At 44.7% G+C, this 13,280-nt stretch overlaps 1 protein-coding gene across 1 annotated transcript; it reads left to right on the forward strand.

Moving 5' to 3' along the window:
- Positions 1 to 4,101: 4,101 nt before the first annotated feature.
- On the forward strand, positions 4,102 to 12,306 carry LOC106609706 (uncharacterized). The gene is made up of 6 exons (XM_014208675.2): positions 4,102 to 4,820; positions 6,239 to 6,328; positions 6,621 to 6,789; positions 9,212 to 9,520; positions 9,731 to 10,807; positions 11,815 to 12,306. Exons 1-6 carry the CDS (start codon positions 4,654 to 4,656, stop codon positions 11,857 to 11,859), a joined length of 1,857 nt encoding a protein of 618 aa, XP_014064150.1. The 5' UTR covers positions 4,102 to 4,653; the 3' UTR covers positions 11,860 to 12,306.
- Positions 12,307 to 13,280: the final 974 nt, after the last annotated feature.

Below are 13,280 nucleotides of genomic sequence, written 5' to 3' on the forward strand. Positions count from 1 at the left end.
TACAGAGGCAGAGAGAGAGAGAGAAAGCAGGATATTTTTAGAAAGATATGTGAACACTAAGTTTCTAACCACATCAGTCCCAGTGGATCAGGAGAGGACCGATGGGTCCAGGTAGTGGATCAGGAGAGGACAGATGGGTCCAGGTAGTGGATCAGGAGAGGACAGATGACAGATGGGTCCAGGTAGTGGATCAGGAGAGGACAGATGGGTCCAGGTAGTGGATAAGGAGAGGAATCTGTTACCATTGGTTGATTCTCATCACCCAATGGTAACAGATTCTGTACTCTGTACTCTGGGTGATGAGAATCAACCAATGGTATCAGATTCTGTACTCTGGGTGATGAGAATCAACCAATGGAATCAGATTCTGTACTCTGGGTAAATGTAATTACAGCGTCAGGTATTTATATCCATGCTGGGAAGATGCTGGGAGTGTCCCTCTTATTATGGGAATGATATATCACATTTCATCTGTCCAGCAGAAAACACAGTGAAAACATCACAATGTTTGTCAGCTTGGTTTCAGACTTATTTTCTTATTTTACGCCAATGTAAGTTCATCTGTTTACTTGTGGACAGACAGACAGACAGACAGACAGACAGACAGACAGACAGACAGACAGACAGACAGACAGACAGACAGACAGACAGACAGACAGACAGACAGACAGACAGACAGACAGACAGACAGACAGACAGACAGACAGAGGTTATTTAACGGGGTACATGTTCTCTTAGGGTTGGCAGAAACATCTCTCCATATCCAGACATAATCAGAGTCAATAAGAAGAGTTCAAACCAGTGTTGTGACACATAGGTCCAATTTTTCAGCTCTCAGGAGCCAATGAAACAGCCTATATGCACACTGCCCACAAAACGAGGTGGAAACTGAGCTGCACTTCCTAACCTCCTGCCAAATGTATGACCATATTAGAGACACATATTTCCCTCAGATTACACAGACCCACAAAGAATTTGAAAACAAACCCAATTTTGATAAACTCCCATGTCTACTGGGTGAAATACCACAGTGTGACATCACAGCAGCAAGACTTGTGACCTGTTGCCACAAGAAAAGGGCAACCAGTGAAGAACAAACACCATTGTAAATACAACCCATATTTATGCTTATTTATTTTCCCTTTTGTACTTTTAACTATTTGCACATCATTACAACAGTGTATATAGACATAATATTACATTTGAAATATCTTTATAATTTTGGAACTTTCGTGAGTGTAATGTTTACTGTTCATTTTTAGTGCTTATTTCACTTTTGTATATTATCTATTTCACTTGCTTTGGCAATGTAAACATATGTTTCCCAATAATGCCCTTAAATTGAAATTGATATTGAATTGAAATTGAATACAGAGGCAGAGAGAGAGAGAGAAAGCAGGATATTTTTAGAAAGATATGTGAACACTAAGTTTCTAACCACATCAGTCCCAGTGGATCAGGAGAGGACCGATGGGTCCAGGTAGTGGATCAGGAGAGGACAGATGGGTCCAGGTAGTGGATCAGGAGAGGACAGATGACAGATGGGTCCAGGTAGTGGATCAGGAGAGGACAGATGGGTCCAGGTAGTGGATAAGGAGAGGACAGATGACAGATGGGTCCAGGTAGTGGATCTGGAGAGGACAGATGGGTCCAGGTTGTGGATCAGGAGAGGACCGATGGGTCCAGGTAGTGGATCAGGAGAGGATAGATGACAGATGGGTCCAGGTAGTGGATCAGGAGAGGACAGATGGGTCCAGGTAGTGGATCAGGAGAGGACCGATGGGTCCAGGTAGTGGATCAGGAGAGGACAGATGGGTCCAGGTAGTGGATCAGGAGAGGACAGATGGGTCCAGGTAGTGGATCAGGAGAGGACAGATGACAGATGGGTCCAGGTAGTGGATCAGGAGAGGACAGATGACAGATGGGTCCAGGTAGTGGATCAGGAGAGGACAGATGACAGATGGGTCCAGGTAGTGGATCAGGAGAGGACAGATGACAGATGGGTCCAGGTAGTGGATCAGGAGAGGACCGATGACAGATGGGTCCAGGTAGTGGATCAGGAGAGGAAAGATGGGTCCAGGTAGTGGATCAGGAGAGGACCGATGGGTCCAGGTAGTGGATCAGGAGAGGACCGATGACAGATGGGTCCAGGTAGTGGATCAGGAGAGGACCGATGACAGATGGGTCCAGGTAGTGGATCAGGAGAGGACCGATGACAGATGGGTCCAGGTAGTGGATCAGGAGAGGACAGATGACAGATGGGTCCAGGTAGTGGATCAGGAGAGGACAGATGACAGATGGGTCCAGGTAGTGGATCAGGAGAGGACCGATGACAGATGGGTCCAGGTAGTGGATCAGGAGAGGACAGATGGGTCCAGGTAGTGGATCAGGAGAGGACAGATGACAGATGGGTCCAGGTAGTGGATCAGGAGAGGACAGATGACAGATGGGTCCAGGTAGTGGATCAGGAGAGGACAGATGGGTCCAGGTAGTGGATCAGGAGAGGACAGATGACAGATGTGGTGGCAATGACAGAGAACAGATAATAGAAGATAATCAACCAATGGTATCAGATTCTGTACTCTGGTTGATTCTCATCACCCAGAGTACAGAATCTGTTACCATTGGTTGATTCTCATCACCCAATGGTAACAGATTCTGTACTCTGGGTGATGAGAATCAACCAATGGTATCAGATTCTGTACTCTGGGTGATGAGAATCAACCAATGGAATCAGATTCTGTACTCTGGGTAAATGTAATTACAGCGTCAGGTATTTATATCCATGCTGGGAAGATGCTGGGAGTGTCCCTCTTATTATGGGAATGATATATCACATTTCATCTGTCCAGCAGAAAACACAGTGAAAACATCACAATGTTTGTCAGCTTGGTTTCAGACTTATTTTCTTATTTTACGCCAATGTAAGTTCATCTGTTTACTTGTGGACAGACAGACAGACAGACAGACAGACAGACAGACAGACAGACAGACAGACAGACAGACAGACAGACAGACAGACAGACAGACAGACAGACAGACAGACAGACAGACAGACAGACAGACAGACAGACAGACAGAGGTTATTTAACGGGGTACATGTTCTCTTAGGGTTGGCAGAAACATCTCTCCATATCCAGACATAATCAGAGTCAATAAGAAGAGTTCAAACCAGTGTTGTGACACATAGGTCCAATTTTTCAGCTCTCAGGAGCCAATGAAACAGCCTCTAGGTGTATGTCACAGGAAGTCTAGATGGCTTAATACAACACCTGTCAGCAGCTTGTCTCCAGATGAATTTGGCTGTAAATCATGATCTGTTTTGTTTTTAATAACCTTTTACTGCAGTGGGTTAAATCAGGGGTCACAGTGTTTCTGGGTAGTCTTAAACAAATCTACTTTCACACAAAGTATACACCTCACACACATGGTTATGGGCTTAAAGAAGGAAAGGGAAAGGGAGGGGGATACCTAGTCAGTTGTACAACTGAATGCCTTCAACTGAAATGTGTCTTCCACATTTAACCCAACTCCTCTGAATCAGAGAGGTGTGTGTGGGGGGGGGGGGCTGCCTTAATCACCATCCACGTCTTCGGCGCCCGGGGAACTGTCTTGTTCAGGGTATAGAGTTAAAATGTATTCCATGTTGAGTTTGCATCCCAATATTACACTTTATATACATCACAGAAGACTGAAATATAACTAAACCGTTTGACATAGAAACACCTGATTTTCGACCCATGGGGCCACTGGGTCATTTGACTGCAGGAAAGAGAGTTTGTATGTATTTCCATGCGAGCCCCGTTGTCACAGTGTGGTATGGAATCAGAAAGACAGATAGGTAAATGACTGACTCAGGTATAGAGGTAGTAGGACTGGTAGAGGCAAGGCCAATGGGGAAGATACACTGAGACAATGGCACTGTTCATCACACACACACACACACACACACACACACACACACACACACACACACACACACACACACACATGAATGCACACACACACACGCATGAATGCACACACACACGCATGAATGCGCGCACACACACACACACACACACACACACACACACACTGGATGACGTGCAACGGAAAATATGAAAATGAGGCCCTGAATCAGTCTCCAACCATTGTCAGAGCTTCTGTGTGTGCTGAGTATAAGATGTGGTGTGTGTCAGCGGTGTCCTGGTGTCTGTTCTTCTAGGATCTGTTTTGAAGCTGTGACGGACACCTTTCATTAAGGACTGAGAAGATGGTGCAGACGGCTGTTACCCACTGTTTCTACGCTGCTCGGACCTGGTGACAGAGAGAGACAGAGAGACAAAGAGAGACAGAGAGAAAGGAGAGAGAAAGGAAAGAGACAGGAGAGAGAAATGAAGTGAAAGGAGAGAGACAGAGACAGAGAGAAAGGAGAAAGAGACAGAGAGAGAGAGACAGAGAGAAAGGAGAGAGAAAGGAAAGAGACAGAGAGACAGGAGAGAGAAACGAAGTGAAAGGAGAGAGAGACAGAGAGGGAGAGAGAGAGACAGAGAGAAAGGAGAGAAACAGAGAGGAAGGAGAGAGACAGAGAGAAAGGAGAGAGAGAGACAGAGAACAGGGAGAGAGAATAGATCAGAGATAGAACAGAGGACCAGCTGCGTGGACCTTCATATGGAGTCTACAACAGAGGGAGGAGGAGGAGGAGGAGGAGGAAGAGGAGGAGGAGGAGGAGGGCTGAGGGAGCTGGTTCTACAGTGGTTTACAGAGACCCAGGCCCCTCTCATTCTCCTCCATAAAGGAAACTTTCCCGACTGGTTCCAAGGCTTCACCGCCAGAAAGTAAGTGCTGTAAACACCTCCAAGGGTGTTACTGTACATGCATAATGAGGAATCCGGATGACACATGACAGCAGTGGGAATACATAGAACTGTCTTAGTGTTCCTTTTAGCAGATCAGATCTATGTCTTGAGGTATTCTGAAGGTCTGAAAGCAAATGAAGTTCTCTGTCTACTACTGCGACATGGTTTTTGATGCCTCATTGTTCATTGAGTATAGTAATACATTATACTGTAGATTCATACCACAGCCTCTGAAACAGGCAGAAAGAATGAGAATTTTAGGCTCTTTATCTCAAGTAATTGTCATTAGTCAGTGAATAATGTGTCTAAACGTGAGAGGTGCAAGAGAGAAACTGAAGCTAGGTTTCCATCCAATCGGCGACAGATTTTCATGTGAATATTCTACAATCCGTATAAAGAAATTCCCCCCACAGAGCCATCAAATGAACTTGTTGTAGATAAAATGCTGTGCGTAATGATTCCCATGTACCGAATACAAAATAGAAGTTAAACGGGTTTCCATCGCATTTAGGGGGCGGCAGGTTAGATCGCTGGGCCAGTAACCGGAAGGTTGCTAGATCGAATCCCCCGAGCTGACAAGGTAAAAATCTGTCGTTCTGTCCCTGAACAAGGCAGTTAACCCACTGTTCCCCGGTAGGCTGTCATTAAAAATAAGAATTTGTTCTTAACTGACTAGTTAAATAAAGGTTAAATGATCAACTCTGTTGATGGTTTTCTCACAGAAACATGTGTTCCGCTCTGGTACTGCCATGTGCTGTTGTCTGGAACGCAGGTATAACCTACATAATGAGATTATTATTATTTACACCAGAGACAAGCATCGATCATCACGTCACCTGAATAAGACCGTCGATATTTATTGGAAAGGAACATCGAGCTCATCACCTTCCACCTTCACCACCCTGTGAAGTTCATCAGAATGTATTTCATCTGTAGCCTAATAAACGGCACGCTTTCCCAAACAAGTTGTAGTGGGAGGACCACACACCATGGCATCGCCTGACTCCCAAGTTAACTTCGATACGATGGTTGTTATATTAATATCTTGCGCGTAAAAGGCATTTCCAACAACATTTCTCACATAATTCCTTTTACTAGAGTATTTTGTTTTGTCGACATTTTGAAATTTCACCGAACATTTTTCTGTTTTTCATCAGGCCTGTCATGGATTTTTTTTAAATCTGACACGGACTTTACTGGCATAAAAAGGTTGGATGTAAACCTGTTTAGAGAGAGAGAGAGAGAGAGAGAGAGATAAAGAGGGAGAGAGAGAATGAGGGAGAGAGAGATAGAGGGAAAGAGAGAGATAACAATGTGCTATACAGTATATTAAAGCTAATTTCCCTGTGAAATTAGTGACAGCGTATTTTGTTTTTTACTTCCTCCCTTTCTGTCAGGGAAGCAGAGGAGCAGCTGAGAGATAAGCCTCTGGGATGTTTTCTCATCAGACTCAGTGACAAAGCCATCGGATACATCCTCTCATACAAGTGATTCCTAGTACTGGTTTGGTTACCTAAGACACTTCATAACAAAACATTAAAATATAATTTCATTCCTTTAAAAAACCAAATGTGCAGCATAGCCTACAGTGGGTTGGGAAAGGTTTTAAAGATTGTAATTGCATGTGTTTTTTTCAGAAGGTTACGTTCAATAGAAGGAATAAACAGGAAGCCTATTTAGATTGTTCACACACTGTTACGCCAAAACAAGGTCTGTAGTCAGTATTGTATCTTCTCATGCCGTCACATCTCACTTCACTAACCCTGTATTCTTCCTCAGAGGACAAGACCGCTGCCGCCATTTTGTGATCAACCAGGACCAAGCTGGGCTGTTCATTATCTCCGGGGACGACCAGCCTCACCACAGCCTCACAGAACTGATAGAGCACTACAGAGTCCATCCCATCCAGCCCTTTGGAGAGTCCCTCACCTCTACATACTGTTGTCAGGTAGGAGAACCAATAACATTATAGAGTCCCTCACCTCTACATACTGTTGTCAGGTAGGAGAACCAATAGCATTACAGAGTCCCTCACCTCTACATACTGTTGTCAGATAGGAGAACCAATAACATTACAGAGTCCCTCACCTCTACATACTGTCGTCAGGTAGGAGAGCCAATAACATTACAGAGTCCCTCACCTCTACATACTGTCGTCGGGTAGGAGAGCCAATAACATTACAGAGTCCCTCACCTCTACATACTGTTGTCAGGTAGGAGAACCAATAGCATTACAGAGTCCCTCACCTCTACATACTGTTGTCAGATAGGAGAACCAATAACATTACAGAGTCCCTCACCTCTACATACTGTCGTCAGGTAGGAGAGCCAATAACATTACAGAGTCCCTCACCTCTACATACTGTCGTCGGGTAGGAGAGCCAATAACATTACAGAGTCCCTCACCTCTACATACTGTCGTCGTGTAGGAGAACCAATAACATTACAGAGTCCCTCACCTCTACATACTGTCGTCGGGTAGGAGAACTAATAACATTACAGAGTCCCTCACCTCTACATACTGTCGTCAGGTAGGAGAACCAATAGCATTACAGAGTCAGTCCTTCACAGTTGGGAAAACGTTGGTTAAAATGTAACCTTGTCTGATAGACGAAGCCTACAGTGAGGGAAAAAAGTATTTGATCCCCTGCTGATTTTGTACGTTTGCCCACTGACAAAGAAATGATCAGTCTATAATTTTAATGGTAGGTTTATTTGAACAGTGAGAGACAGAATAAAAACAAAAAATCCAGAAAAACGCATGTCAAAAATGTTATAAATTGATTTGCATTTTATTGAGGGAAATAAGTATTTGACCCCTCTGCAAAACATGACTTAGTACTTGGTGGCAAAACCCTCATTGGCAATCACAGAGGTCAGACGTTTCTTGTAGTTGGCCACCAGGTTTGCACACATTTCAGGAGGGATTTTGTCCCACTCCTCTTTGCAGATCTTCTCCAAGTCATTAAGGTTTCGAGGCTGACGTTTGGCAACTCGAACCTTCAGCTCCCTCCACAGATTTTATACGGGATTAAGGTCTGGAGACTGGCTAGGCCACTCCAGGACCTTAATGTGCTTCTTCTTGAGCCACTCCTTTGTTGCCTTGGCCGTGTGTTTTGGGTCATTGTCATGCTGGAATACCCATCCACGACCCATTTTCAATGCCCTGGCTGAGGGAAGGAGGTTATCACCCAAGATTTGACGGTACATGGCCCCGTCCATCGTCCCTTTGATGCGGTGAAGTTGTCCTGTCCCCTTAGCAGAAAAACACCCCCAAAGCATAATGTTTCCACCTCCATGTTTGATGGTGGGGATGGTGTTCTTGGGGTCATAGGCAGCATTCCTCCTCCTCCAAACATGGCGAGTTGAGTTGATGCCAAAGAGCTCCATTTTGGTCTCATCTGACCACAACAATTTCACCAGTTGTCCTCTGAATCATTCAGATGTTCATTGGCAAACTTCAGACGGGCATGTATATGTGCTTTCTTGAGCAGGGGGACCTTGCGGGCGCTGCAGGATTTCAGTCCTTCACGGCGTAGTGTGTTACCAATTGTTTTCTTGGTGACTATGGTCCCAGCTGTCTTGAGATCATTGACAAGATCCTCCCGTGTAGTTCTGGGCTGATTCCTCACCGTTCTCATGATCATTGCAACTCCACGAGGTGAGATCTTGCATGGAGCCCCAGGCCGAGGGAGATTGACAGTTCTTTCCATTTGTGAATAATCGCACCAACTGTTGTCACCTTCTCACCAAGCTGCTTGGCGATGGTCTTGTAGCCCATTCCAGCCTTGTGTAGGTCTACAATCTTGTCCCTGACATCCTTGGAGAGCTCTTTGGTCTTGGCCATGGTGGAGAGTTTGGAATCTGATTGATTGATTGCTTCTGTGGACAGGTGTCTTTTATACAGGTAACAAACTGAGATTAGGAGCACTCCCTTTAAGAGTGTGCTCCTAATCTCAGCTCGTTACCTGTATAAAAGACACCAGGGAGCCAGAAATCTTTCTGATTGAGAGGGGGTCAAATACTTATTTCCCCTCATTAAAATGCAAATCAATTTATAACATTTTTGACATGCATTTTTCTGGATTTTTTTGTTTGTTTATTCTGTCTCTCACTGTTCAAATAAACCTACCATTAAAATTATAGACTGATCATTTCTTTGTCAGTGGGCAAACGTACAAAATCAGCAGGGGATCAAATACTTTTTTCCCTCACTGTATGGTGCCCGTTGTGTTGCAGTCTATCTGTGGTCTGTGTTGTATCTTCTCATGCCATCCCAGTCTATCTGTGTTGTATCTTCTCATGCCATCGCAGTCTATCTGTGTTGTATCTTCTCATGCCATCGCAGTCTATCTGTGTTCTGTGTTTAGTCAAGCTCAGGAGAGCTGTATGATGTGGTCCAGTTTGAGGCCAAAGAGAAGACCGGTGGGGTCAATGTCCGAGCCCTGAGAAGTTACTGGGACCAGCAGAACGAACAGAAGAATGACCAACACCAACAGAATGACCTTCAAAAAGACCCACGGAATGACCCACGGAATGACCCACGGAATGAGCAGCACCAATGGAATGACCTGCCGCCAACTAGGCAGCCCCCTGCAGTGCCACCCGTGCTGCCACCCAAAACCAACAACAGGAAGTTGACATCAACAGCATCCATTGGCAGGAAGTCCCTCCCACAGGTACAGTAGGCTAGCCGCTACGATGGCTGAAGTCAGGTTATAAGCGGTGATGTAATGGCATGTTATTACCCGACAGGGTCGTGACCTGTAGTGTAGGAAACATTTCCACTGGTATTAGTTCATCTTCTGGTGATCTTTAACCTCAGCACATGTCATACAGAAATATTGTATGACTTAAACCCCAATGTATTTCCTGTGTTTTGTCTTTAGCAAGCAGTACCTCCAGTACCAAGGCGAGGCCCACCTCTGACCCACTCTCTGAGTGGAACCTTGTCTGAAATACACCATGACCAAACCAAGACCAAATCTCACGGTCAAACCCAATACGCAGAAATACATTCTAACCACAACAAGACCAAATCTCACAGTCAAACCCAATACGCAGAAATACATACTAACCAGAACAAGACCAAATCTCACAGTCAAACCCAATACGCAGAAATACATACAAACCAAACCAAGACCAAATCTCACAGTCAAACCCAATACGCAGAAATACATACTAACCAGAACAAGACCAAATCTCACAGTCAAACCCAATACGCAGAAATACATACTAACCAGAACAAGACCAAATCTCACAGTCAAACCCAATACGCAGAAATACATACTAACCAGAACAAAGTGGAGAGACTGGCCAGTACTGGGAGTCTGAACCAGAGGAGAAGCACCGGCCCCTGGTCCTTCAATAACACCTCCACAGCAGCAGGAGGAGTCATGTACTCTGAGCTGACCCTGCCAGATGGACGGAGCCGCTCTCTACCCCGCCTGGACGACACCACGGAGGAGGAGGAGGAGGAGGAGGAGGGGTACTCCAACAGGATAACCATCCCCTGCTTCCCCCACATCTCTCACTCCCCCAATCCCCCCAAGAGGGTCACCTGCCACGCCTACTCTCTTCAGGACCCCAGGGAAAGCCCCCAGCCACAGATCCACAGTGAACCACACAGCCTGGATCAGCTGAGCACCAATCCACTGTACCAGGCCTCTGTGGGGCTTGGTGAGGGCCAGGACACCCCCTGGAAGGGACTACAGAAGCAGAGAGAAGGGGACCGTGGCAGGAGCCCTAACCCCCAGGACCAGACTCCCCAGCAGGAGGAGAGTATGTATGCAGAGGTTCCAGAGGGGCCATCTCCTCCCAGTCATCTGATTACAGACAACACCTATGAGCAGATCCCAGGGGATGGTGGCCTGAAGGGGACACAAAGCACCGCCACAGACCAGGAGGGAAACACCTATGAGATGCTGGAGGGCCTGAAATCCAAGGAGTCTACTTGGGGCAAAAAGGTAAAGAACTACTGAAATACTCCTTGAGTATCTAGATTCACCATGTTATGAAAATGAAATGATTCTTACATAAATACATACAGTCCAGGTAACTGGCAAAATAAAGGAAAACACTTGCAGGTGCTTCCACACAGGTGTGATTCCTGAGTTAATTAGCAATTAACATCCCATTATGCTTAGGGTCATGTATAAAAATGCCCAACGTTCCATTATTATGGTTACCATGGATAGAAGAGATCTCAGTGACTTTCGGATCTCAGTGACTCTCAAAAGGAGCATAAGGGGTTTAAAGGTGTGTGTGTGTGTGTGTGTGTGTGTGTGTGTGTGTGTGTGTGTGTGTGTGTGTGTGTGTGTGTGTGTGTGTGTGTGTGTGTGTGTGTGTGTGTGTGTGTGTGTGTCAGTCACCAGATCTCAACCCAATTGAACACTTATGGGAGATTCTGGAGTGGAGCCTGAGACAGCGTTTTCCACCATCATCAACAAAACACCAAATGATGGAGTTTCTGGTGGAAGACTGGTGTCACATCCCTCCAATAGAGTTCCAGACACTTGTAGAATCTATGACAAGGTGCATTGAAGCCATTCTGGCAGCCCGCTCTATTGGGAAACTTTATGTTGGTGCTTCTTATATTTTGGCAGTAACCTGTAAATACCGACTGTGTATATATATATATATAGCATATGTGGGATCTCCTTCAAGACCGTTGGAAAAGCATTCCTCATGAAGCTGGTTGAGAGAATGCCAAGAGTGTGCAAATATGTCAGCAAGGCAAAGGGTGGCTGCTTTGAAGAATTTCAAATATAATATTTGTTTAACACTTTTCTGGTTACTACATGATTCCATATGTGTTATTTCATAGTTTTGATGTCTTCACTATTATTCTACAATGTATTAAAAATTAAGAAAAACCCTTGAATGAGTAGGTGTGTCCAACCTTTTGACTGGTACTGTATATACCCACACCGTATATGATAAAATATATTCTATTGATTCTGTTGCTATGCAGAATATCACATGGAGAAAATTATTCCCTGAATACAAGAAGAAATAGCAGCACCATGCAGATTCAGCAACAAACCAACCAGCACCCTGCAGATTCAGCAACAAACCAACCAGCACCCTGCAGATTCAGCAACAAACCAACCAGCACCCTGCAGATTCAACAACAAACCAACCAGCACCCTGCAGATTCAGCAACAAACCAACCAGCACCCTGCAGATTCAGCAACAAACCAACCAGCACCCTGCAGATTCAGCAACAAACCTACCAGCAGGAAGACAATTATTTGATCAATGTTATTGTATTTAGGAAATGTGTGGACTTGTTTTCTCTGTGTTAAATGTGTTTTATTAGCAAATATAAATGAAATGCATTTTTCCTTATCTCCACATTATTTGTACTTGGAAATTGAAACTCAAGCTGTATCGAGCAGAGAGAGAGAGAGAGAGAGAGAGAGAGAGAGAGAGAGAGAGAGAGAGAGAGAGAGAGAGAGAGAGAGAGAGAGAGAGAGAGAGAGAGAGAGAGAGAGAAACTAACTATACACTGAGTGTACAAAACATTATTTAGTTGCACCCCCTTTTGCCCTCAGAACAGCCTCAATTCATCGGGTCATGAAGGTGTTGAAGCGTTCCACAGGGAATCTGGTCCATGTTGACTCCAATGCTTCCCACAGTTGTGTCAAGTTGGCTGGATGTCCTTTGAGTGGTGGACCATTCTTGATACACACAGGAAAACTGTTGAGCGTGAAAAACCCAGCATCGTTGCAGGTCTTGACACACTCAAACTGGTGCGCTTGGCACCTACTACCATACCCCGTTCAAAGGCACTTAAATATTTTGCCTTGTCCATTCACCCTCTGAATGTCACACATACACAATCCATGTCTCAATTGTGTCAAAGCTTAAAAATCCTTCTTTAAACTGTCTCCTCCCTTTCACGTAAGACTGTCTGAAGTGGATTTAACAAGTGGCATCAAAAAGGGTTCATAGCTTTCACCTGGATTCACCTGGTCAGTCTATGTCAGAGTAGTATGTATGGAGGGTTTATGGAATGTCTATGGAGGGTCTATGAAGGGTCTATGAAGGGTCTATGGAGGGTCTATGAAGGGTCTATGGAGGGTCTATGGAGGGTATATGGAGGGTTTAGCGAGGGATACCTGGTACATTAAAGACACATAAACCTCAGTGAGAGAGTTCAGATGTTAGACTGTATTATATAATACTACTTCTTCTTTATGGAATCTCTCTGTACTGTATAATACTACTTCCTCTTTATGGAACCTCTCTGTACTGTATAATACTACTTCCTCTTTATGGAATCTCTCTGTACTGTATAATACTACTTCCTCTTTATGGAATCCCTCTGTACTGTATAATACTACTTCCTCTTAATGGAACCCCTCTGTACTGTATAATACTACTTCCTCTTTATGGAATCCCTCTGTACTGTATAATACTACTTCCTCTTTATGG

Source organism: Salmo salar, chromosome ssa11, assembly GCF_905237065.1.
Source record: "Salmo salar chromosome ssa11, Ssal_v3.1, whole genome shotgun sequence".
NCBI classification, from domain to species: domain Eukaryota; kingdom Metazoa; phylum Chordata; class Actinopteri; order Salmoniformes; family Salmonidae; genus Salmo; species Salmo salar.